At 38.8% G+C, this 26,651-nt stretch overlaps 2 protein-coding genes across 6 annotated transcripts; one reads left to right on the forward strand and one right to left on the reverse strand.

Annotated features, from left to right (window-relative positions):
• Positions 1–552: 552 nt before the first annotated feature.
• tab3 (TGF-beta activated kinase 1 (MAP3K7) binding protein 3) lies at positions 553–8,716 on the reverse strand. Of its 3 annotated transcripts, none has more exons than XM_079244453.1 (7): positions 8,581–8,716; positions 7,265–7,436; positions 5,444–6,716; positions 4,995–5,155; positions 3,693–3,786; positions 2,091–2,174; positions 553–1,367 (listed from the first exon to the last, which is right to left on the reverse strand). In XM_079244453.1, exons 2-7 carry the CDS (start codon positions 7,364–7,366, stop codon positions 1,225–1,227), a joined length of 1,857 nt encoding a protein of 618 aa, XP_079100579.1. In that variant the 5' UTR covers positions 7,367–7,436; positions 8,581–8,716; the 3' UTR covers positions 553–1,224. The 3 variants fall into 3 exon arrangements, with proteins under 3 accessions (XP_079100579.1, XP_079100577.1, XP_079100578.1); XM_079244451.1 differs by having other exon boundaries at positions 553–1,370; XM_079244452.1 differs by having other exon boundaries at positions 553–1,370; positions 7,265–7,457; positions 8,581–8,708.
• A 6,597-nt stretch (positions 8,717–15,313) lies between these two features.
• nexn (nexilin (F actin binding protein)) lies at positions 15,314–26,416 on the forward strand (the record flags this gene model as incomplete). 3 transcript variants are annotated; one of them, XM_079244926.1, is made up of 15 exons in its annotated part: positions 15,314–15,451; positions 17,206–17,625; positions 17,750–17,947; positions 19,719–19,803; positions 19,901–20,049; positions 21,384–21,584; positions 21,686–21,859; positions 22,060–22,248; positions 23,190–23,381; positions 23,846–23,890; positions 24,270–24,464; positions 24,763–24,984; positions 25,265–25,453; positions 25,546–25,909; positions 26,058–26,416. In XM_079244926.1, exons 2-15 carry the CDS (start codon positions 17,254–17,256, stop codon positions 26,069–26,071), a joined length of 2,589 nt encoding a protein of 862 aa, XP_079101052.1. In that variant the 5' UTR covers positions 15,314–15,451; positions 17,206–17,253. The 3 variants fall into 3 exon arrangements, with proteins under 3 accessions (XP_079101052.1, XP_079101051.1, XP_079101053.1); XM_079244925.1 differs by lacking the exon at positions 26,058–26,416 and having other exon boundaries at positions 25,546–25,929; XM_079244927.1 differs by lacking the exons at positions 23,846–23,890; positions 26,058–26,416 and having other exon boundaries at positions 25,546–25,929.
• Between the last annotated feature and the right edge of the window lie 235 nt (positions 26,417–26,651).

Consider the following 26,651-nt stretch of genomic DNA (forward strand, 5'->3'; position numbering starts at 1 on the left):
TATACATACTGCACAATGTCCATTCCAAGCAGATGGTGGGAAGATGGCAAATGACCATGACTGCTGAGCGCACGTGTTTGCATGATTCTCACAGACCTCGCCATGTGATGCCTCCTTATCTTCCCACTCTGCAGGAAATGTGAATACTCCTAGAACATGCATCATTAAGAGCACATTTCTCTCCAGATAAAGGCAAACATTTCACAGTAATTAAAAGTCTATGAACTCACTTCTGGCACCCAAGTTAAATTCCATCATTGTGTTTGAAGGGATAATGGTGTGCAATGACTGCTGTGAAGAAAACAGTGGAAAGGACAACCAGCACTCACCTCAAATCTTGTTCACGGTGGCAGTCGGCTTCTACTACCTTTCTGCAACATTGCCAGAGTGTCCCTGAATGCAACTTCTGTTTACTGTTGTGTTTCTGATTCGCACTGGTTTAATTACCAACATAATAAACATGTACTGAAAAAAAAAAAAAAAAGAGTTTGATTTGAAATAATTATAACAAACTATGAACCTCTTCATGGTCGAGTCACATATAATCGGCTCCTTTATTAAGTACAGCAATTTGAGGCATTTGCACAGGAAATGAACATCTCTTTAACAGGTAATACATGGTGGCATAATGTGCATAAAAGTACCAGGAATATACTCCTATGCAAGTGTCTTTAGTGTTCTTTCAGTGAAATGAGCTCCAATACAGAGCCAGATACAGTGTACAGTCTACATTTCGCATTAATCACCCCTTTCATACTGCTTCATTGTTCTGTCAGAAAGAGTCAGATGCTCGCTTTAACGTGGAAGTTCCTCTGTTTGGAGTTCAGGAATGAGCACAGTGTAAACAGGGCAGACACTCACTTCTGTGTGGAGTGTTCGCTAGGTAAAACTTAGTCACATCTCCAGATTCCTGAAACTGCTTTAACCTCTCACCAAGTCTGTCCCACTAAATGCCAGAGTTGCAGTGTACCCCTTTAAGGGGAGTCTCCAAAAGACTTTAAACAGATTCATCATCCACAGAAGAGAACAGATCCTAGTGCACAGGAGTAGTGGATGAGAAATTGAGACGACGGAGGGATACTGACGCTTCCTCGGTAGGTAGGAGGGGCTTATATACTGATTGACAGGGGAAGACCTCAAGACACACTCTGGAGGGTTGGAGCTTATGGTGTCCAAGAATTCGCAAAGGATGGGGCAGAAGTGAGCAGTAGCGCAGTACTAGCTTCAGGAGTAGCGTGGCATTTCACACTGTTCACAACGGTTGAGTGCAGGATGGTTGAGGAAGGTGCAGCTTTCACAGTTCCACTGAGCGCCTTCAAAGTCTTCGTCTCTCTGGGGCACCGGTGCTGGCTTGGAGGCCTGCTCTCCTTCTGACAAAAAAAACACAGTTTAAGTGTCTTAAATGTCAATATAAAAATCACATGCTACATTCATTTAGTCAATCAAAGACTGAATAAAACTAGGGTGTCACTCAAGTGATGCATAAGGCAATAAAATTTAAAGGTGGAGTATGTAAGATTTTCAATATTTTCAAAATAAATTAATAAAATAACTACAATCATAACTAGATAGTTTTTTGAACATGTAGGTTCCAGTCTGTCCATATTAGATATGTTATTAAATTAAAAGTTTAATTAATGACAAATGACAAAAAGCACTTTTTTTTACTGGTAGGCAAACATTTAAGAAGGGTCTTTGTCATTAATTAAACTTGTAATTTAATAACACATCAAATATGGACAGACTGGAACCTACATGTTTAAAAAAAAAACTAATTATGATTGTATTTATTTTTTTAGTTAATTTATTTTGAAAATATTGAAAATCTTACATACTCCACCTTTAAGTCATGATAACATGGATATCATCATGTTACCATGCCAACAAATCTGGAGGCCAACACAGAGCAAAGTTAGTTAAGCTTTCAGTCTTTGTTTCTAAACAAATAAAAGACAGAAAAAGGTTCCCTATCTTTAGGAGTCAAAGGAAACGTAAGGAAGAGCTGAACCATCCCAGAAGTCTTTCTTCCCTTATTTCAACCAATTAATAAAAATGTGTCACAACTGACTTTCATGTCCTAAATCTCTCACCTTTCTTCCCAGTTTTGGGCGGCACTACTGGACCCGGCTGAATGTTATCATAGAAGTTGTTGATTGCTTTGGGGTCAAACTTTCCTGTGAAGGAAAATAAGAGAGAAAACAAAAATCAGATACAGAGTTTTTCATTTGTCTGTTCAGGAGTGGGCTGCACGGTTGCATAGAGGTTAGCACTGTGGCCTCACAGCAAGAAGGTCCCTGGTTCTATCCTCAGCTGGGGCAAGGCTTGGACTTTCTGTGTGGAGTTTGGTACTCCCATCGTCCAAAGACATGCATATTAGGTTAATTGGTTACTCTAAATTGCCCATAGGAGTGAGTGTGAGCGTAGGTTTGTCTGTTTGTCTCTGTGTGACCCTGTGATGGACTGGCAAGCTGTCCAGAGAGTACCCTGCCTTTCGCCTAAAGACTGCTGGGATAGGCTCCAGCTTCCCGCGGCCCTTCATCGGACTAAGCGGTTAGGAAAATGAATGGATGTTTAGGAGTGAGTATTCCAGGCAGAGGTCCAACTAGTTGCATTCTGACTGAGTTCTGACTGCTTCAATTCACATCAGGATTGTGGGGAGACTTTTTAAAAAATAAATATATAAAGCCCTCAAAAAAAGTAAAAATTAGAATTCCTGCCATTTAATCTGTATCATAAAACTGCATTAGGGGCAAGTTCTTGCTGTAAATATTTTCAAGTCATAAAATGTTCACTAGTGTCAATATAAGTTCCTTTACAGCTTTATGACATTTAAAAACTGCTTACACACATGGGTCTATTGCTAAAACTAACTGTCTTGGGTTTTACTTTACTGTAGCTCTCATAGCTGAAGCAGTGTACCCAAACTAACCCACCTGAATAAAACCACAGATTGGAAGGCGGCTTCCAGGACACAGAAAAACATTGAAAATATCCATCTATACAGGCTGTTTGTCAATGTTATTTTAGATTATATGACAAAAACTGAATTAGCTTCTTCTAAATAACAGGTTTTAGTCATTCATGTTTAAGTTATCCATAAAAAAAAGCAGAAGAAGCAAAAAGAATATTTGCAGATTAAAACCAGGGCTTAAAAGTAGGGAAGTCACGAGAATTGATATTACAGTAATAAGCCAATGCCTAAATTATAACGACACAGACATTCTCAGTGAGAGGATTCAATCTTTTTATGTTAAATTGACAATACCCAAAATTTGAGTGCAATGGGCCGACTGCATGTAAAGTGGTCACCCATGATAACGTTGCCACACAGACTATTTTAGCCTCCTATATCTCTACTTTGGTAAACAGATAAAGGATGACAATTTATCTCTACACAGGTCGTGGTAAATGCTTAAATCAGTTATGTAAGGATACACTAGCCAAGCTCTTTGCATGGACCATAGAGTAGGTAAAACGTGGATCCTTGACCCTCTACGAACCAGCTTGACCTCTCTGAACGCTACGTCTACGCTACGCTAATGCTATGCACCAAGACAGATCCTTATCCATCATTTCGGTTATGACCGTTTCAGAGCTTGGCTCTTTCTAAATCAATACTTTCAAATAAATCAGAAACACACATAAAAGGTTTATTTAGAAATGTGCCTGCATGTGTCTGCCAAATCGTGTACCTCTTGACTGCAGCAGATCTGTCTCCTTCAGCGTACAGTCAATATCAATCTGCAGCTGTCTGTTGAGGCTTCGGAGTCGGGTCATCTCTTCAGGCTGCAATCAGTCCAAATTAGTTCAGTTAGTTCAGACAAACGTGGACAGTTAAGATCTAATTTATTCCATTTCCATATCTGAAGAGCGCATATGGCAAAATTAACTGCCTGAGTCTGTGTTAGAGCGTCTTTTTATTAATACAGCCAAGTAAGTTGCAATGACTACAGCATATAGAAACTCTAAAATACGCTTTTTGATTTAACAGAAAGTGATGATCCTTTCCAGTGTTGGTGGCAATTACTTTTTTAAAAAAGTAAATTAATGTATTATACTTAAAATATCAGTAACAAAATTACCTTACTCTCAGAACGTGCTATCCTGTGTTACCTGAGCCGTGTTTGTCCTGTGTGTGAAGTACTGATCTGTTTAAGTTATGCGTGTATGTGCTGCGTGTATGTGCTGCTTGTGTGTGTGTTTGTGTGTGTGTGTGTCCTTGCCTGGACACGTTGCCACAGAGATCGATTTGACTGAAGTAACATCTTGTGTGTACAATTAAAGACTTTATAGAATAAAGCAAGATGGATTATAACTCATTTGAGTTTTAATTCCACTTTAACTTTTTTTTTTTTTTTTTTACTTTAAAGATAAGAATTACAGGAAAATCCTATGCTTTATATTAGCTGGTCAGTATAATTGATCAGCTGCTGTGCAAACTAACGAGATCTGAAAACGCAGATGGCGTACAAGATATTTTACAACGGATATAATTTTCCTTTAGTGCACAACAGAGACCTGACCTGGAAGTTAGATCAATGGGAGGGGGGTGGCGGGCTCTTTCAGGAAAATGTTAATAGCTCTGATTTACAGAAGAACACCTAATTGATGAGGTTGGATCAACACAGCATGACCTCATCATAGCTCTTTTATCACGTTGGTGGATTTTCACAGTGAGACATATTTTTTCCTGCAGACAGCACATGTCTGCATGTTATATACACCACGTATTTACACAGTAAATTCAGAAACGGGAAAATAAAGTAAGAATTGACATTACTGTTCAAACGCAGTTAATGGATAAAGTAATCTTATTACAAATTTACAGAAGTAATGAGCAACGAGTAACTAATTACTTCTGTTAAGTAACGACTAACACTGATCATTTCAGAACATGTCACGTTATTTAGCAAGTGGAAAAAAGAAGTCCAAAAAGATGAAAAATTACCATTTTCAGCAATATCTGTCAGTACAAACACATGCTCAGTCCTTACCCTAGGTATTAGATTTGTGGAATTTACTCGTCGGAAACGTCTTTGTAGGGCGTCGTATTCCATGTTATTGACATCAGCCTTCAGCTGCTCTAGTTTCTGCTTCTCCAGCAGCAGTACTTTCATTAAGCGCTCCATCCTAGCCCGCTGATGGAGGAGAAGAGCTGCAGGAATACACACCGAATGGGGAAAAAAAGGGCAAGACAATTTAACAAAAATCAGCTGAATTGACAACTAGTTAGCTTAGCGCTCGGATGTTACACCATTTCAGTAAACAAACATGTGACTTGATTATGGCAACATAATACAAAAGCATTATGCTGTTTATATAAGTGTGCGTATGTGTGCAATTCTCAGATGACTGGTTTATCATGACTTTGTTTCACAAAAATCAACACAGCCACAGTCTCATACATGAGGAAATATGAAGTAAAAACCTAAGAATCTTTTACCTTGTGTGTAGGCGTAGTCATCAGAGCCTGAGCTTGAACGTCGTGGCATTTGCTGAAACTGACTGGCATTGCTGCCTGGCAGAGCAGAGATGGGCAGGATGGGTGCAGGGGCGGCGTTGTGCTCACCTTGGTCCACTATGTTTAGAAGAGACTCTGCTTCAGCGACAGGAGGAGAGCTTGGTGGCCTCTGTGCCTGGCCTCCAGGGGACATTTTCATTTTATAGGTATAAGCTGACTGGCCTGGCTGAGGGGAAGAGGCAGGTCGAGGCCTTGCAGAGCCCTGATGCTGAAAGTACAGTCCAGGGTGGAATGCAGCTGGACCTGGTCCACTCATTGTGATGCCCCTGGAGGGGGAGCTGGGCGAAGGACTGGTGGCCATGTAAAGCGTTCCCTGGGGATGTGAACTGTGCACAGGTGAATTGCTGCGAGGTCGTGGACCCTCAAGGGTAATCTCTATTTGTTTTGCAAGAGGGTTTTTTGTGTGATACGGCCTGTAAACAGCAGGCTGTTGCTGTTGTTGCTGTTGGGGTTGCTGCTGGTGATGATAGGGAATGTTGGGAAGGGTTGGAGAGCTAATAGGAAGAAAGACATATTGCTGGTGCGTGGGCTGTGGCTGGGGTTGTGGTTTGGGCTGTGGCTGGACCTGGTGCTGTGGGGAGCTGTAAGGCGAGCCATATGTAGGAGTACTGTAGGGGGACTGCTGATGCTGATAGAGAGTTGCCCCTGAAGAGGACCAGGGTGCAGGCTGTGGGCTCTGGGAGGGGGAGGGTCGAATGTACAGGGTTGTGTTGGTGCTATTAGCATAGTGCCCAGGAGGGATCTGAAGAGCCTGTGGGACATTGGGTATACTTTGAGAAAGATCAACTGTTATAGGGTTCATAGTGTAACGCGGAACAGGAGCATATGTAGGGGACATGCCTTGCATTGTAGGTGGAGGGGTTGGTGTACTGGCCGAGCGACTGTGATCATTCATAAGAAAAGGATTGTATCCAGGGGATGGGGCCATGGTAGCAGGAGCTGACAAAGGTTCAGGGTAGCTGGGGCGCTGGGGTTCAATGTGACTGTCACTGGTGCTGTGCACTAAGGAACGTCCCACTCCTGCTCCTCCTCCATTTGACTTGCTTGCATCTGAACCTGGGTAGCCCAGGTTAATGGGTAGCATGTGGTTTCGGCTCAGTCGCACTTCCTCTGGACTGTGATGGAAGTCTCCATACAGGTATCTGTTACTCTCCTGAGCCAGCAGGTGGCAGCAGAGATCCAGGTTGTTGTTATTCTTGGAGAGAATTAGAAAGCAGTATATCAGTTATTAGTTCAGTGTTTGTTCAGAATTAGAGTTCAAGAGTTCATCGTGCTACCACACCACATCACTATAATAGATAATGATCAAGGTTTGTAAACATTGGACAAACAATACTGATTTGTCAGTGGGAGATGAGGATTTAGTGAGTACAATGATCAGTCAATGCCCAAGAAAGAACCATTCTAACCCAATATTATGCATCAGACGCCTATCTTTTTCCCAACTGATAAGGCACAAGACACAAAATTATTTAAAGTTTTTTGTTGTTGTTTCTTTGTTCTGTTTACATAATTATGTCTCCACAATCTGTTTGCTTTGGTAGATCTGTTTGGCAATGAGCTTGCAGCATATTTATTTCATGATATGAATAAATATAAACAGGTAATCAAAAGTTCAAATGTGAGGAAATTAATATTAAATGAATGATAGCTTTTATACACTAAACTACAACAAAAATAATATAATTTAAAATGAGAGAGAGCCTCTCTGAGAGGACTTGGAAACACATAAATTGTGTTTACCTGCAGAAGGCACTGTGATACTACTCCCTCTGGGATCTCTGGAAAGCGCTGCTTGAGGTCCTGCAGGATGTGGTAGTCGAGCTGAGAGCCTCCCTGCGCCATCCTGAGCCAACACAGAGAGTCAACGCGCCCAAAGCTGCAAATGCTGAAATATCCAATCTCGTCTCATCCCCTAAAATGTAAAGATGCATAACTAAAGCGATGTTAAAATGGCATGCCAGGTCAATTCTGTAATAAACCTGACAGTACTGTTAGCTAATAAATAGTCTATAACGCACCCTATGTGTCAGCAGTAATCTCAACATATAGATATCAAATAATTACCATTTGTGTGGTGGAGAACTGAGTTTAAGTTTAAGTCCATATGTATGCATTAACTTAAAAAACAACTACAAAAGAGACAATCTCAGATAGAAAATCAACTGATGTTTTGGTATGCACTCCTATTAGCGCTAACAAGCAAGTTGCCTGTCAGTCTCTTGTTTTTTTACAATTATTTTTATTAACAAATCTGTATTCTCGTCATTGCAGCGGTATAACAAAATAACAAATAACAAACATCATTATGAGACATAATGGAAACATTTAGCAGATGCCAGGGGTTGTATACACAACAGGAAAATTACAAATATTTGGAAGCATATAATTTATAAGAAAATATTGAATTTAGAACAAAGTGACATTGTTTTCAGGGGTTTACTGTTGGAGGAAGAAGATAGAGTACCAATATATAGTTTTACTTCTATAATGAAGCTGATGTATGAGGGTATAGTTTTAGTAACTTTGCATTTATGGATATAAAATTTGGCTAATAGCAGGATAAGATTGCACAAAAATAGTTGGTCAACTAGTTCCTTCTTATACAGTGTAAACCTAAATAACACATCTTTAAAGTACAGTTCAAAATTATTCTGCCTGTCAGTCTCTTGTTTGTTTAGCCAGACTTTTGCACCAAGCAACGACATGCCATCGCTAGCTAGCAAGCTAGTTATCAGCATCAGTTCACCTCCGTACATAACAAAAAACAAACAAACAACCACACCTGTGTGCTATGTGCCTACAACCGGAAACAGTATTACTATTCTTGGGAGATGGCCCGATGTCACCTGCAACTAATTCAGCAACGCAATCCCATAAACAAGACATCTGTTTAGATAAGATTAAGTCAGTCCACAAACTGCCAGCCAGCTAACGCTGCAGATGCTAATTGTAGCTTGTTGGTTGTTCAGCTGTCACAAGCCTGCGTGTTTATGGATTAGCCAGCTAGCGATGCTACAACCAGCGACTGTTAGCCACTGACGGCTCCATAAACTTACTATATGTTAGGAGTTTCCTTTGCACTTCGGAGCATGTCTGAGTCCCGAGCAGAGCTGTGATATTTCTGAACAAATCAGCCGATGATTTTCAATTAGTTGGTTTCGGCTAAATAAGTTGTAGTTTCACATTCCAACGTCAGGGCCTGCCGCTGAACTGCAGAGCAGTCGGTCTATCGCGATAATGTCAGAAATTTCCGGACCAGGAAGTTGTTCCCGTCGATGGGATGGACGCTGTCAAGACTGCGCATGAGTACAAGCGGAGAAGCCTTCCTTAGTTTGGCTTTCAGTCACTCACACGTTTCCTTCAGAAAGCTGATGCCTCCCTCAGTTTTCCCAGAATCGGGGTCGCAGTTATAACCTAACGTTTCAAGTACAATTTACCTATTAATACAACATAATTCAAGAAACTATATCTTTTCAATTAATCATTTTCTTATTAACATTATTCATAATTATTATCAGTACAATGTATATAAAATACTTATTTTTTTTTCTTTTTTTGTTTTACTACAATGATACATTTTAGTAATTCAGGGGAAAAAACCAAAATAATTATATTACTACTACTTATCAGGGTTGGATTAAAAGTGCACAGGCCCCTGGGCCCAGAGTTTTCCAGGGGCCCCCTTCATTGAGAAAATTGGGAATGATACACTGTGAAACAACATTTCTAATATCTCTCAGTCAATGGTACCAATGGCAATACACTTGACACTGTGGTGTAACTATCTGGCTTTTATATACATCTTGTTTTATGTCCAAACTGCTGGTGTTTGCCCTAAGTGGGCCCCATATGGCCCCCACACGTACCCCACGTAGGCGTGGGCCCCTGGGTCTGTGCCCATAATGCCCACTGGATAATCCGGCCTTGCTACTTATACAATTACCACTACTTTACTACTGTAATGCTTCATATGTCTGTCTGTCTGTCTGTCTGTCTGTCTGTCTGTCTTTCTGTCGGTCTGCTTGTCGATATTTGGGGACAGGCAATGAACAACTTTATTGATGATAGCTTTCAGAAGTGTTTCTGAGTCCAAGCAGAGGAGAATCTCATCTCTCTTTAATGCAGTAACCTACAGTTCAGAGCTCAAAGATCTTGACTTTTCCATTTCTTTTGGCATATTAGCCCCTGTGTACAGAGAGTTCTCTGATTCCTTGAATCTTTAAATGATATTCTATACCACACTAGCTGCATTTCCATCACAATTATTTGCTTTATAAAAGCAGTATTTGCTTATTATGCCAAGCTCATGCCAGGTAGTCAGGCAAAGGATTTGCCACAGCTTTTGTCCTTCATTTTATATTTTTCTCTTTAATTTTTTGTAAAATATGTCCACCTCTATTCATCGGTACAGTGCCATCTTTACTTGTAATGAATGAATTCAATTACTTTTATATCAAGCAAAACACATTTTAACTACAAGTAATTACAATTTCTCTGAGAGGGGAATACTCAGACTCTAGTACTCATCCAGCTAATTCGTATGTCACATTTCATATGCTTGTGTCAGTCTGAAGCCCGCGAAAGCGAGACAGAGCAGGAGTTTATTCATGTGATGTAAATTCCTTCTGTCTGACTTGATGATTGGTTCTGACACGATGACACAAACTGACAATCACAATGTCAATATACATAAACAGGCTTTCTGTAACAAGAGCTTAAACTCAATTTGTCTGTCCACCTTGTTTCACGTTCCAGATGGGATGCTGATCTGTTTTTTCAACTGAAAGTCAGGAGTGCCTTCCTCGGAGGTGATTGCTCAGCTGTTTTCACTAGGGGGCAGTGAAAGCTTTTTGAATTTCTGATACAAAAAGTCAAAGAACTTCAATTCACTTGTTTAATGGATATTTGAAAAATATTGTTTGACTGTATTCACATTAGCTGTGGAAAACACACCTTTCCAGATTATATCAGAAGATCATTTCAAATTCTATTGAAATGTGAGTGAAAACCCATGAGTGTGACAAGTTTTGCCTGCATTATGTGTATAACCATAACACAGGCAACATCTCCACAGTGCTGTGAACAAGCCAGTGAATGAGAACTTTGTTTTTCTTAAAATTTACAATCAAATGCAAATTATCTTAGTTCACTTTTAGATTTTAATAACATTTTTATAAATTTACTATACAAGATGGAAGGTTTTCTGTTAGGTCTGTCAAACCATCTAGGTCAGAGTTTTGTCTGTTCTTCTGTTTACAGGCAGCACCTGTTATGTGGTGGAGCAGCTTCTTTGACTCATGACAGCTGAACACTTGGCAGACGCTGCTTGGAAATTGTGACACTACTTTCTACTTGTGCAGTCCTAGAGAGAAACTGAAACTGCACAAACGAGAAAAAAATGCAGGACCGTTCACCTTTTTATCTCCTGATTTCAGACACATGTAGGTGTAGAAAATAAAATGCTTGTTTTTCATATTACAGGCCATAAAAGCCAGCGCACACTCTCATATGGTTTGTTAACAACACTCCTGTACCTCAAATTGCATTTTTCTCCTTTTCACCAAACAAAGCTCAGATTTTGCAACTACTCTAAGTAAGCAGAGCAGCTGTACTTGCCATTTGTTGTGGAGTGTTTCCACAGGGCTGCACACTGCCATGAGTCCATATTTGCAGATTTGTGCAGATCCAGATTTGCATATTTGTCCAACTTATAACTTCCTTGTCACAGTCACAAGGGTTAATCAATAGCTGTTTTTTATTTTAACAAAATACTCACAAATGATTTGCCTATCAATGAAAACACAATAGACACAAATAACATGCCTGACATTAGAACACAGACTGATGTATAAGTATAATTTTTGTAGGACATCAATAAGAAGATCACAAAAGCTTTACTGGATGGTTTGAAGCTATTACACCTGTCACTTGACTTGGTACAATAGTGAGAAAAATGGAAAAAAATATAAGCCAGACAACCCGATGGAGAACATAGACCTTGGCTAAGCAATTTATTTCCACTCATATTATAAGGAATCATTATAAACATTGTTGTGTTTGGAATTCCTTCCAAACCATTTCCAAGACATGTTATAAAAGTTCAACCAAATCACATAAATCATAAAAATCTGACCAGTAGTTTTTGCATAATGGTGCAAACAAATAGATAAATGTGGGCAAACACATAACCTCTTTGGCAGAGATAACACTTAAATTAGTCATTCGATTATGCTCTTGTGATATGGTGTGTTATGAGAACTGGGGTTAGGAAAGCATCAACATTTTTGAAAGATTTACAGACAATCTGTGTGATTAGCATAACAAATCCTTGGAGATTTTTGTCTATATGACCAGATATATCTGGATGTAACTACTTAGCGTATAGCTTGTGGACAGGTGTGTCCCTTCCCCTGCACAGAAATTGTTTGACCCACGGAAGCAGTCTACTGGAGCTTCAGCAAGGGGTCAGGGCTGTACCACCACAAATATATTCATAGGGGTGTCGGGGTTGTCCTGGAGCAGCTGAGGCTACAGCCCAGTCTGACTCAGGTTAACTGTCCATTCAGTGTTGATTAGCTGTCACAGCTGTGGTGCTATTTAAAGCGGTGCCCTTGTCGTCCCTGTTGCCCCACAGCACTGCGGGGCAGAGCCCAAAGTGTCCTGAGTTCACAGAATAAACCCAATAAAATGCTTAATTTAACAGGATGTGAAAAAAAATGCATTAAAAATATGTATTCTTTGGTTGCCGTATTTATTTAATGAGTAAAAATGGATTTAAAAAGGCTGAACATTTGTCCCACAGCAAACTTATCACAAAGATAAGAGAAAGTTTTGTTGCTGCCATGAGCTTGAATTACATCAGCTAGTTGGTCTGCGACAATACACCCTGTCTTATGTATGATCTTTACTTTCTTTTTGAATGATCTGTTCAAAACCTTTCATGCCTTGACTTCTTTAAATCATTCTTTTCCAGTGAGACAACTCTCAGATTTCTTTCTAAGTACAGTATTAGCTGGAGCTTTGGCCATCCAGTTGGGGATTTCCTGAAACCTCAACCCATCTGACCGGACACAAGTTATTGCTAAAATGATGTCACTTTCATCACTTAACTAGACGCGGACATTTGCCTTTAAACATGAACACATTAAAGTAAATTTGGATTAGTTTAACAAAAAAAGTCACACCAGATTACAAAAGTTGCAACAGCAACACAACTGTCAAAGCTTTTGTATGCCACCTCTCATATACCACTGTAAGAAGATTTGTATAAAGACTTTCTGCATTTACTGCCAGATGCCAGCTTGGTCAGTGAGTCAGCAGCTGTGCATGGTGCCAGACTAAATGTGTCTACAGACCATTTCTATTTGCATCCATGTACAGTTAGCTTTGCACTTTCTCATTGCAATTCAAACAAAGAGATTTATAATCACTGAGAGGGATTCTATAATAGTTTTTATGGAGCTTTGATACCAAAAAAGTAAGGATTATCTGTTGTTTTCTTATGCTAAAACTCGGTTGTATGCACCCATCTTGTGTGGTACAGCAATGCAATCATCTAACCGTCATTGGACATCACAGCGACTGCAAAATATACGTTATACTGGAAAAACAAACGGCAAGTTGGCATTCCTTTTAGCTGATAAGTCAGGCATCCTGGTTCTAAAGTAGCAACTAGTAGATAACAATAATCTCTGTCTGCATTTAGCTTACAGTCCCCCATCCCCCTCCCAAACAGTTGTCTATTTTCTATTTTAACCAATTGTTCAGCTAGCCTTGTGTTAGGAAATACTATTGAATAAAATAACAGTATGTGCTAAATGCATCATTTTTTAAAAGTCAAAATGACACCAAATGCACAAATAAGCACATTACAAAGATATAGTTTTAATTCTATCAGCTATATTTGGAATTGTAGTATTATATTATTGCATGTAGAAAAAGAAAAGTAATCATTTTTATTCTTAATAAAAAAAAAAAAAAAAAAAAACCAGCAAGCTGGCGCTAATTAGATTCAGTGCAACCTCAAATTAACAATATGACACGTTGCAACATACTGTCTCTAAAATGGAAAAAAATAGACAAAAGTCAGAGGGAATGTGTGAAAACTAAGTTCACCCTGTGATGCAGTAATAACAAGCAATACACTGAAGCAATGACTTTACTCCACATCACTGAGGTTTGCAGCATTTAATTTATAGACAACTCTCATGAGCTCTCACTGTAACATTTCCTTTTCATTTCCAATTTGCTTTATTTGCAAAACAATATTTCACAACAAAGTAATCTCAAAGCATGCATAATGCAATTCAAGTCAGTTCATTTTTATTCTGTTAAGACTCATCCATCTGAGAACAACAAACTGTTCAAGCCAATTCACAAATTCATGAAAAAATGAATTAACTTGATCAGAAAAACCCAGCTGACTGGATAGAAGTCTCAGGCAGGTTTCAGTAAGGGTGAGGTCTGACCTTTGACCATTGCAGCACCTGGATTCTTTTCTTTTTCAAATGTTTAGTTGTGGAATAGCTGCTGTGTTTTTCTAGCTCTTTCAATCTCAGCCAAGCTGCTGAACACATGATCACACGTTTGACATGAGAATATTTTGGTATACAGAGGAGTTTGTGGTCCACTCAATGACTAGATGTTCATGTCCCGTTGCTGCAGCGCAATCCCAGATCATCACACCTCAACCAACTTAAACAGTTAAGTGTTGCGCTATTCTGTGCTTTGTTTGCTGTGCATTTTAACCAAGCATCTTCAATCTGACCTGGTATGTTGTTCCACAGGTCTCGTGGCTTTGCAAAACAAATGTATCATTCATTCATTATCCTGATCGCATAGTCCAATGGAGGGTCACGGGGAAGCTGGAACCTATCCCAGCAGTCTTCGGGCAAAAGGCAGGGTACACCGTGGACAGCTCGCCAGTCCATCGCAGGGTGCAAAACAAATGCATATGACCATAATCTCATGCAAAAAGAAAGTTCATAATCAGTTAAAACGAAGTGCTGAACCAAAGGAAAATAGAAGTGATAAAGAAATATAAGTCCAGATGGAGTGGTAGCTCCCGATGTGGTTTATACACTGACTGTTAGTGAAAAAAATCATATTGGGAGCTATTACTAGGGTCCAGACTCATATCTACTTACATGTTCTCATGCAACTCTTCCAAACAAGTCATACTTGCAGCCTTATGCTGCTGAGGTCTGTGTCTTTTTATGTCCTTTACCATTACTATACAATTATTACACACACACACACACACATATATATATATATATATATATATATATATATATATATATATATATATATATATATATATATATATATATATATATATATATATATAAAAGTAAGTAACCAATCTGAGTAATGGTAAAGGAAATAAAGAGTTAATTAAATTAAACTCAAAAGCAGTGGTTTCCAGGTGTCAAGTGGTGAATGTCCCCCCCTCCACATTGTGTTCACACACCTAAAAGTCCGGACCAGCAAACACATTTCAGTGATAAACACGTGCATGTAATCAATTTATCAGCTGCTTGATATTCTTAAACTGTAATTGCTTTTTTTTTTTTTTATTTATTTTTTTTTTTTTTAAGGAAATTGGTTAACAAGGCTTGTATTTATGCAGCTGTGACAAAGCTGTGACCCGGACGGGCCTGTATGGTGCGGGTGCGTGTGTGCGCAGACGTGCGCGAGGGAGGCAACAGCTGAATCTTCTGCAGGCGCGCGCGGAATGCAGTATCCGGTGGAAAGTAACGATACTTTTATGGAAACTGCTCACACCGATCCACAAGCAGCCGCCAGTCGAGCTGGTCGCATGTCGCGGATTTTCCTTCTGGTCTGACAAGAACTTCTTCGACTTTCCAGTCTCTCCAGAGGATTTTCTTTCAGATCTTAATTGGAGGATAATAACACAGCGAGGAGGTAAAAACTTCTTTTTTTTTTTAGTTTGGTAGAGTTGAAGTTAGTAAAACCTTTAATTATTTATTCATGATTAAAACTTTAAAAACAGCTGCTTTAAACAAATATGCTTTAAGAGACTTAGAAAAAAAATGTAATAATATAAAAGTGTTCTCTGACGTCAGCAGCATTTTGGAGCTGCGCTTGTGGCCACATGTCCAAATGCCATCCAACGTGGCCTACAAACACTGAAAGACTGAAACTCTTAGTGTATTAAATTAATTTTTTTTTTTTAAAGTAGCAATGAGTGAACATAAGCATTTCTCTTTAGCCTACATACCAAACTATAATTTATTCATTCATGTTTTGCTTTGCCAGCTGTGGCGACATTTGGTACAAATGCCAAAACTGAACTTTCAATCTTTGTTATTTATTCAAATTGACATAGGTCATAAAAAAAAAAAAATTACAGCTCAAATTAAACATGAAAATATGTGGGGAATATTCTCTGAGTAAAAACAAAAAAAAAAAAAATCCACCCAGAATAACTGGATTGTAGGTTATAGAGTTAAATCCTAATTAAGAAGATGTCAGGATTTATTATGTAACCATATGATTAGAAAACATGTTTGGTATAACAATGCACAAAAGCCATTTTGCAAGGCAGCTTATGAAAGGTGACAGGTGTTTATCCCATCAGTGTCTCTCCAGACATAATTTCATTTTACTGGGACTAATGGACGACAATAATGATTAGTAATGCAGCATTAGCAAGCATGTAATGAGTGACTGAATTGTATGTACAATGAAAAACAAAAAGAACAATCAGATATATTTGTATGAACAAAAATGCAAATAGACATGTGCATATATATATATATATATATATATAAAGTAGAGTGATTTGAGTGTACTATGTTTGTGGTGTGTTATGATTTATGTATGTTGGGCTGGATATCCACCATATCCTATGAGACCTATAAAATAGTCAGACCTCTTGTCTAGGTCACACATGGAAATAATAAAACATCTGATTAGCAACATTGTGCTGCAATATGATCATCATACCTAAATAGAAATGGAATTCATAGATACTGATAAACAATGACTGTTTCAGGGATGACAAAGAGTCAACACAGCTTCCCTTCCACACAGTAGTCTAGCTTGCAGCCATTTTGTCAAGTGGCTATGGGGCGACACGAGGGTGCCAGCTTGATCTTTGTCCAACTGCCTATCACTCATCAGAAATAGCCATGATCACATGTTCTGGACCTATAAGTGGTCTATAAATAGAGCCCAGCAAGCTTCTGTTGCACTCTTTCTTGACATACTGAGGTGCAAGACAGTCGTCTTTGCCTCTGATTTTTATTTCAGAGCTACTTGAGCTACAAAAAAAAAAAAATATCACACTGCCTTAAAAACTGAAAGTGCAATCAATAAATCTATTTAAATTTTGAGGCAGGAATGAAATTAAATTAGATTGTTAGTTAAAATCAGTTAAAGTCACATATCACATAAGCAGCAAATGCAAGCACAGAAACACAGAAACTAAGTCGGCTTATTTTACAGATTTTCTACTCTGAACAATCTTAATATTTCTATGAGCTGTGCATCAAGCATTTATTATCTAGGGTGCACATTTTTGGATTCCATGAAATGAAAACCAATGTTTACATATATTGGCCACATTTCAGTTGCTCATTGAGCTTTTATTGTGTGTAAAATATATTAGCATGAAAAAAGACCATGATTTGAACCATGATTCTTTTGTTTTGCAGATAAACCATCACAAAGCCTGGTTGTCAACTTGTCATCGTGGCACAAACATGACCGAGGTGGCACAGGTTACGGCCATAGATGCCCATGACTTGGCAGATATGACAAATGAAAGCGAACACAGCATGAGCGGTGAAGAAGACATGACACATGAGGAGGATGATGAGACGGTCAGCAATCCAGAGAAGAACAGCAAGAAGTTACTGCAGAGTAACAATAAAATACCTCAACATGCAGGCGATAAAACGAGTGACAAGGCTGAGACAACGCACGTTAATGGTGTGGAGGACAAAGAGAACGACACCTCAAAGGAGAAAAACAATGAGTCTGGGGCAGTTAATGGTGTTTCACCAAAGAATAAGGATCCACAACCTGACACGGATGACACCCAGAATATTTCCGATTTGACATTCAAGAAAGAGGTGAGGAAGAACTGTAAAAACAAAAAACACAGAAAATATCTTTAAATCACTGGAGATTATGTCATTTTCAGCTATTTTAAAGCAAGACCATGACTATGAAATATCTGTCATTCCTACACCACAGAAACTCCTCAGATCCAGAAAACCAGTGGCAAGAAGCTACGTGCCAAAGCTGAATAAAGAAAAGGGGGATGTGACCAACAAGTTTGAGGCGATGCAGAAGGCCAGGGAGGAGCGCAGCCGGCAGAGGAACAGGGATGAACAACAAAAGAGGAAGGACCAGTACATCAAGGAGAGGGAGTGGACTCGCAGGAAGCAGCAGGTCAAAGACCGATAACCTCACTAACCGCCGACAGTGATCTGCATGGCATGATGAGGCATGACGGAGGTGACAAAGCTGCCACTTTGAGTGAGAATTCAGCCCTTCATACAGTACACTGCAATATCACTCAGATAGTCAGTTAACTGATTAATCACTATTATTAAACGCTGATCATGTTGGCTTGTATCTTTTGTACGGTGGTACTTTTAATTGTATTAATGAATACTAAAAGACTGACTCACACAAGCCACTGAATTCATAATTTCATCAAGAGTTGTACACTCTTCCAATTACTACACATCCAGATGAATTATATGTAAAATATATCAGACCATAAGTTACAGAGACTTAACTGCAGCGTGATTTGCTAAATCAGTTAGCAAACATGATATTTAAACACTGATTCCAGGATATTTTTATTTCATTGTACTTATAATCAAAGTGCATTTTTTTTCTAGTTAATGTCCGTGTTGAACAAAGAAAAGGTGAATTTAGTCTTTCTCAGAGAAAAAAATCCAGAGTGTGGGTGCAAAATGTTTTCAGCCTTCAGTTAGTATTCAGTGGGCATGTGAGATAAATCTGTTACGATGTAGAAAACGTTGGCAAAGATGTCAGTTATAAAATCTATTTTTATAGGTATTAACGAGTGGCCATGAGACTCTCCTAACCTTAACTAAGTAACTTTATTGCATGACTAATAGAATAATTGTATTTAAAAAAACATCAACAAAAACAACATAAAATCAAGACCAGAAGTTAAAATAATAATAATAATAATAAAGTGAAACCAGACTGGCAGACTTCTGTTTTGGAATCTGGTATCTGTTTTGCTAGGCTCTATAGTAGCTGCTGATAAGCTAGTGCATGTTGAGGTTTTGTCCCTCTTTCACTTCTGTCATGTCTCCACACATCTGATGCTTTGCACAGTTGGAAAATTTAGATTGACTGCAGCTCTGAAATATGATTGAAGCTAATGCGCTCTTGGTATCTTTACCTTGAATTTGGATTCCTGGATTTTGCAATCAGACGGAGCCTTTTATTTTCCTTGATATTTTTGCAGTTAACTATTTATAAAAAAGTTTGATAGTTTGGCCATAGTTGTTGTACAAAGTTGAGTAACCGTTGCATCAAACCTGTGTAGCATCTTACTTTTTCTTTTCTCAAAGTGTTGCTGCTGCTTATTAGCTGTGCACACCTTTCCTCAACAAAGAAAAACATATTGCCTAGAAATGCAAATTGAAGTTTTAATTTTTTGTAGATCTATTTTGTAAAATGTTAATCAAAATGATCACAGAATGAGAATAGTCATTTGCCTAGTTTTGGTGCAGATATCATGTTTTCTTACATTTTTTTGTTTTAACAATTATAACAGAAAGCTCCTTAAATATTTAATCCCAGATTTGTTACGTGACACGGTTAAGTGTGGGGCCAAGTAAGAGATCAAGGCTTAACAGCTTGTCTGTGAGATTTACTGTGGTAAAATAAAGGCAATGATATGGTGTTATGTGAGTGGATTGTTAGTGATACTCAGACATAACAACCTTCCTGTACTGCCATGCCATAGCTGGCCAGGCTTGGACACCTACACTCATCCCCTGTCTGTGCAACAACACAGTGGGCCAATCAGCAAATAACAGCAGACCACATGACCCTGCTATTAGCAGGGATTAGGTCCATGTTCTTGCTGGGACCAGCATGGCTCCAGAACGGCAGAAGAGATGATCCTAGCTAAATCTTAACCTCACCACACTGTCCATCTGATCTGCCACAGATAAAAGAACTGCTCGCATCCAGTGATGAGGAAGAGGAAGTGAAACCAGCAAAGGTGGAAAAGTCCTACGTCCCCAAAATAACAGGTAGGACACATAAAGGGAGGCAGCTGGTAGAAAAAGATAAGAGACGTGGAGGGAAGAGGTGGCTGAAGGCGGGTGTTTTGCTTTGTGAAATGCTCAGGTAGTGTGAAGGGGAAATTTGCAGAAATGGAGAAACAAAGACAAGAGGAGGAAAGGAAGAAGATGGAAGAAGAAAGAAAGAAAAGGGAGGCCCAGGACAACATGGAGAAAGCCAAAATAAAAAAAGAATTGGCTCAGAAAGCGGCTGAGGTCAGTAAACCTGTGGTGAACTGCTCATAAAGTTTCTCATATTTGATATTGAAGCAGTGTTGCATCTGGACGGTTAGTCCACTGTTGCTGTTCATCTGCAATGTTTAATGTAATCCTCAACTGCCACTTGGATGAGTTATTTTAAGTGGCTTTTGAGATTGGAACAGTTGGCAAAGGCTGGATATAGGTCTGAAACCAACAGTGGCATTGTTGACATGACCAACCTGTGACCTGAGAAGAAATGGGTCACTTCTGTTTCATCTCATTGTATTCTCTGTTACTTGGTAGGAATATTATACATATCAAACAAATGTTCTAACTAGAACAGAACAGACATGACCATGTAAATCGGACCTTCAATGTGTTTTAACAGTTTACACTGTAGTTCTTGGGAATGGTTGTGTAAGTATTCTTGGGCCAGATAAGCCATTACAGGCAATTACCTGCTACTTCTGTGCTCTAATCCTGCTCTTGTATTGTGTGATTGACATCAACAATGTTGTGTGAATGATGTTTAGACATCTGGAATAGCACACTGTTTTTATACTAATGATCTGGGACTTTGAGTATGAATTTAAACAACTGTGGGAAGATTTATATACTTAAAGAGTGGATTAAGTTAGTTAAGACTGCCAACACAGTTGCAGTCCTTGAAGCTTAGAAACTAAGATGTCCTTAAAAAAAAGTGGGAGGCAGAACAAATATGGCATAAATAAATCTGTTGTTTGAAGGCTGAACAGCACAGCTCTTTTACTCAGATAAAACTGGATCTGTAGATTACGAAGCTGTAACTTAAATTTAAATACATTTATGTTACACCTGCTACAGTGTATCCAACACACTTTTTTTTTTTTCTCAAAATGATTATGTATTATTCATTTGTTTTCCTTGAATTTTGTTGTCCATCTCACTGTATGAGGCTTTAGATGTAATAATTAAAATGATGCTGTGAAGCAGGAACTTGCTGGTTTAGAAACAACTGGAACGACAACACATGACTGCCAACTGCTTCCCACACCTCCCAGTGGCAAAATTAGTTCTAGACTTCCCTCCTGTGACTTTTATTTAGACTCTGCTATCTTAGGCTGGCATCCCATCACTGACCTACTGCAAGTGGTGACATTCAACCCACAGAGTCGCTCCTACCCACATGCATGACCTGACTCCTAGTTTAGATGTGAGTTTGCGTCATAAGTGACTTGAATTAGTTTTTATATTAACCCCTCAATAATGTCACAAGCAGTCAACATAACTTCAACATGATTTACCAGTTTTGGTCAATTATTTCTTATTTATTTACTCTTGCTATCATTTGGTTATTGTTTAATTATTAGGAAGGGGATGACACAATACTGGTACGTGTAGTTCCAGCGAAGCCATCTCGACCTCCAGGCAGAATCAAGATGAACTTTGAGGACATAGAGAAGAACCGTGAGGAGGAGCTGCAAAAGAAGGCAGAAGAGGAGAAGAAGAGACGCTACGATGAAAACAGACGCTCCTTCAGGGAGGCCAAGCGACGCTCTGTTGTTCAACAGGTTGCTTTCCACAGGAATTCACATCAACACTTGAAACTGTTGCATATTTATTACAGCCTTTTCATGATGATGGAATCTTATACGCTATTAATCTGAATTAGGATGAAGAGGAGAAGCCTTCAGAGAAGGCCACAGTTACTCCTGGAAAGCTGAAGCTGACATTTGAGGAACTAGAGAAGGAACGGCAGGAGCAGAGGAGGAAACAGGCGGAGGAAGAAGCAAAACAACGCTTGATAGAGGAGAAGAAGGCTTTTGAGCAGGCCAGGCTGGGAATGGTAAGAAAATATACTGCATAAAACGAAGAACAGCAAATTTATAAATATTTTTTTCTCTGGTATACCCTCACATCATGTTGTTAGCAAGCCATAAACATCCTTCGATTTATACTTCATAAACTCAACATATAGATTTGTTTAATGATGGATTTGGGTGTTTGAACCATCGTTGAGCTGACTTACTACTTTTATTTTGACAGGAAGAAGATGAGGAAAGCACTCAGCCACTTATGGAAGATAAAGAGGAATTCCGTCCTGGAAAACTGAGACTGAGTTTTGAAGAGCTTGAAAGGCAAAGGGTGGAAGAAGAACGCAAGAAAGCAGAGGAGGAGGCCAAGAGACGGATGGAGGACGAGAGAAAAGCTTTCGCTGAAGCCAGGAAGAGCATGGTCATTTACTCTCCATCAATATATTCTTTTATTTTTTGAAGATTACTTCAAAATTGCATGATACTCTGAAAAATGTAAGTCCTCAGTAAGGTCCTGAGGAAATGATCTAGAGGGAATAGCTTGCCAGTTAAATTAGGTAGCTGCTATCACTCTTATATTTCTTGAATTCCCTGCTCAGTAGTGATTAATCTCCGAAAGACTTATCTGTATTTGTCACAAAAATCATTTGCCTGGATAATGACATCCAGCGATAAAACAATCTGTCTACGCAGTTGGATAGTGGAACCAATTTCAATCTCACTTTTTTGACGTACAGCAAGAAGGCATATAAAATGTGAAATCAGTCATTGTAATGTAACTTTCAAGTGAAATTCAACAAACAATTAAGCATCATTTTCAAACTGCCCCACGACGGACTGATGACCTGTCCAGATTTACTCTGCCTCTCGCCCTGTGATTGCTGGGATAGGCTCCAGTTTCCCTTAACTGGCCTAAGCAGTTAAGAAGATGGATGGATGGATGGATGGATGGATGGATGGAGTTTTACACTACAGATCCACCCCCTCAGAAATTGACAGGAAAAGCAGATCTTTTTTAAAGTTGTCAGTTATAGAAACAACACTGGTTCATCCATTGGGAATCTTTTCATGCTTAAATTACTCCTAGGTCAGTATTTCCAGCTACATGCTTGGTACAATACCCATGTCCATTTACACTGAACTGAAAGTTTTTATAAAGTCTCATCAGTGTTTTTGATACTGAGAAGCTCTCGATAAAAGTGAGTAGTGAGTACAATAGTCCATCTTTTACCAATAACCAGTTTAAATTATAATGCATTAAGATAACATTTGTCCTGTAGCTGCATTTAAGTATTGCTTGGTTTTACAATATTTGAAGTTTCCCAAGTATTTCATTTGATGCACTTGTTTGTTTTTCCTCAGCTTGTAGATGAGGAGGATGAGGTTCTGATGGCCTTGCTGAATCTGGAGGGTAGCAAACCTGGGAAGATATGCATCAGCTTTGAGGATCTGGAACGTCAGAGACGAGAGGAAGAGCAGAGGAAGGCCGAGGAGGAGGCCAAAAGGAGACTGGAAGAAGAAAAGAGGCTCTTTGCTGAGGCCCGCAAGAGCATGGTGAGACCTGATGACTGAACAAAAATGAGAAAGTGCATGTATCTGGCTGAGCACTAACATGCTAGGGTGTGTTGAAGTAGTGTTAGTGGTATTGTTCAGACTTCAACCTAATTTATATCTTATTATCTGCTTAGCTTTCTCTAAAAAAACAATGAGAAACCTGTACTGTCACAAGATTTTAAACAGCATTTACACTCAAAGGCACACAAGGAGTCATACATAACATATTATAAATTAATTAATATGTGTAAAATACACAAAAGCTTAGCTACTAATAATAAATATGTACCAACTATAATGCAATTATCATTCACATTATGCTAATACTTTTTTTTATTATTGTCATAAATACTCAGATACATATTACATCTACATTTGTTTTCTATGTTCTACAAATCATTCTGCTTGGCTAAAATTGTACAACATATGCACTGCTGTTCCCTTGTCCAAATTATTTCTTGAAGACCCCTGGCCTGGATCAGGAAATGTCTGCATATGGAGATGAAACAGTAAGATGTTTTCTGTTTCAAATATGCACCATTTTTTCAGTGGAAAAAAAGGGATAAAAAAAAAAAAAAAAAACAACTGTTCATGCATAATATACACAGAAATGTGTTATCCATCTGTACAAGGGTACAAAAGTCCAAAGCCAGAAATGCAACTGTTTTGTTGCTGTTTTTGGATGCATGTTTCTTTGAATGCACAAGAATAAATTACTCTGCGTAGCTTTTTGCTTGTGCTACAGTTCAAATTAATGTTGGGCAGATAATAAACTTTGAACAATCCTCACTTAGACCGTAATGAAATATAGACAGAATACTTGTATGTGCTGCAATTTAATTAACACCATAATTGTCATGTCTGTTTTTGTGGGTTTCTTATAAATAGGTGCTGGATGAAGATGAGGGAATGATAAGGAGTGATTCTCAGGAAGCTCTGCATCCTAGAAAACTGGAAATCAACTTTGAGGAACTTTTGAAAATGAAGGAGGAAGCTGAGAGGAGATGCAAGGCAGAGGAGCGCAAAAAGAAACTAGAGCAGGAGAAGCAGGAGTTTGAGCAACTCAGACAAGAGATGGGCGAGGTAAGTATAAAATTTAAAAGAGTGCACTTGTATTTTGGATTATTTTGTTGTACACAGCAAAATACATATGGATTACTTGCGTTTTTGTTTTAAACTAAAATAATTTCTCCCAAATGTGCAGCAGGAAACCCATTTTTATTTGTGTTTTTTTCATTTATTCTTCAATTGATTCATTGATAATTTCATACATTTGTTAAAATAAACTTCAAAATCAAATGTCCAAGCTAAAGTGGAATCCTTCCCTTCTTCCTCAAAAAAAAAAGAGTTTGTGTTGATTGGATGTTTTCATCTCTTACAGGATGAAGTAAATGAAAGCTCTGATGTTGTAAGCAAAGAATACGAAGAGCTGACAAAGCTCAAGAGAACCGGCTCCATTCAGGCCAAAAACCTCAAGTCCAAGTTTGAGAAGATCAAACAGCTGACTGAGGAGGAGATCCAGAAAAAGATTGAGATGGAGAGAGAGCGGAGGAAGGCCATTGATGATGAAATTAAACAGAGAGAAGCTGAGAGGATCCTGGAGGTAAGGTTGTCAAGATGTCAAATAAGGAAGTAAATTTCTTAATAAGTCCTAATGTGTTGGTTGTGTTGTGTTGTATTATGGAGATAAAAGTTAATGATCACAAAAGTGCTGTACAAAACTGTATGAAGGTGTGAATGTGGCTGTTAATATGAAGAGATTGGGTGTTTAATAAGACTAAAAATGCTGTTTTCTTTACTAAAAGAATTAGCCAAATGAAACAACTTAATTATTATTATTTTATTAAAGATGATCTTTGTGACACATATGTTTGTTTTTTAAGGAGGAGGAAGATGGAGAAACAACTTCTGCAAGAGCTGAGGAGTCACCATTCAAACAGAAGGTGGACATGCGAGCCCGATTTCAGCAAATGGCGAAAGCCAGAGAGGAAGAGGAGCGAAGGAGGATAGAGGAGCAGAAGTTGCAGAGAATGCAGTTTGAACAGCAGGAGATTGATGCTGCCTTACAGAAAGTAAGTCCTTCATCTTTCAGACTATACAAGATTCGTCCAAATGCTTGAGAGCATACTTGGCAATAACTTGTAACTGGTTTATTTGTTTGCAGAAGAAAGAGGAGGACGGGGAGGACGAAGCTAGCATCATTAATGGTTCTGCAGCTTATGAAGATGATGAAGATCATGCCAGGTCAGGGGCTCCATGGTTTAAAAAGCCCCTTAAAAATCAGTCGGTGGTGGATTCTGAGCCAGTTCGATTTACAGTTAAGATCACTGGGGAGCCCAAACCAGAGGTGACCTGGTGGTTTGAAGGAGAGATGCTCCAAGACTGTGAGGACTATCAGTATATAGAAAGAGGAGAGACGTACTGCCTCTATCTGCCAGAGACCTTCCCAGAGGATGAGGGAGAGTACATGTGCAAGGCTGTGAACAGCCGAGGCACAGCAGCAAGTACTTGCATCCTCACAATAGAAAGTAAGACCACTTTGGTGTGATGGCCTGCATGATGCCTCTTAACCTGGAACTCATCTCTCTTTATGAAGCGGATCGCATGCTCCTCTTCCTTATGAGCTCAGACTGAAAATCAGATATGGATAACAGCTCTTCTCTTTCTTTCTTGCAGCTTATGACTACTGATGCCCCTCCATGTACTGGAGATTTTCCTGTTGTCTTTCACTCCCTTTGTAAAACTTCACCCCTGGTATGGTCAAACAGCAGAGGGAAGAACAATATGCTTGGCATTCCTAAGGGAGGGCTACATACATAGCACACACACACAAACAAAAGAGATTCTTGATGTTTACACATTACTCAATTGTAAAGCTGCACTCCCTGCTATGATGTTGGATGATCCCTGTGCCAAAACCAATGTGACTCTTGTTCCTGCTAATGGTTAAATTAATTTGAAAAATATCTTCACTAAACTCCCTAAAACATTTGTGATAAAACAAATTTTAAGTGTTGTGGTAGTGCTTATAATTACCACACTTTACAGTCCATAAACAGCAAATATATGGCTTAAAGTATTATAAAATGGTAAGTAAAACCTCATATATCAAATGTGCATTGATGGACATTATATAGAAATACAAATCAAATAAAAAGAACATGCTGCTGAAAAGTTCAAGCACAGCTCAATATAAATTATGTTTTTTGTTTTTCTTTTAGTTTCTTATGCTAGTACCCAGTTGTATTGATAGGTAACAGTGGTCACTAA

The sequence above is a fragment of the Telmatherina bonti genome (assembly GCF_933228915.1).
Source record: "Telmatherina bonti genome assembly, chromosome: 8".
Lineage (NCBI taxonomy): Eukaryota > Metazoa > Chordata > Actinopteri > Atheriniformes > Telmatherinidae > Telmatherina > Telmatherina bonti.

What these genes read in the sequence shown, in the direction of transcription:
- tab3 (XM_079244451.1), bottom strand. Translation starts at nt 7,366, where the DNA reads ATGGCGCAGGGAGGCTCTCAGCTCGACTACCACATCCTGCAGGACCTC. An exon ending in CCACAAATCTAATACCTAGG is followed by an intron (nt 3,787 to 4,994) that starts GTAAGGACTGAG and finishes GACTGATTGCAG; the next exon opens with CCTGAAGAGATGACCCGACT. An exon ending in GCCCAAAACTGGGAAGAAAG is followed by an intron (nt 1,371 to 2,090) that starts GTGAGAGATTTA and finishes TTTTTTTGTCAG; the next exon opens with AAGGAGAGCAGGCCTCCAAG.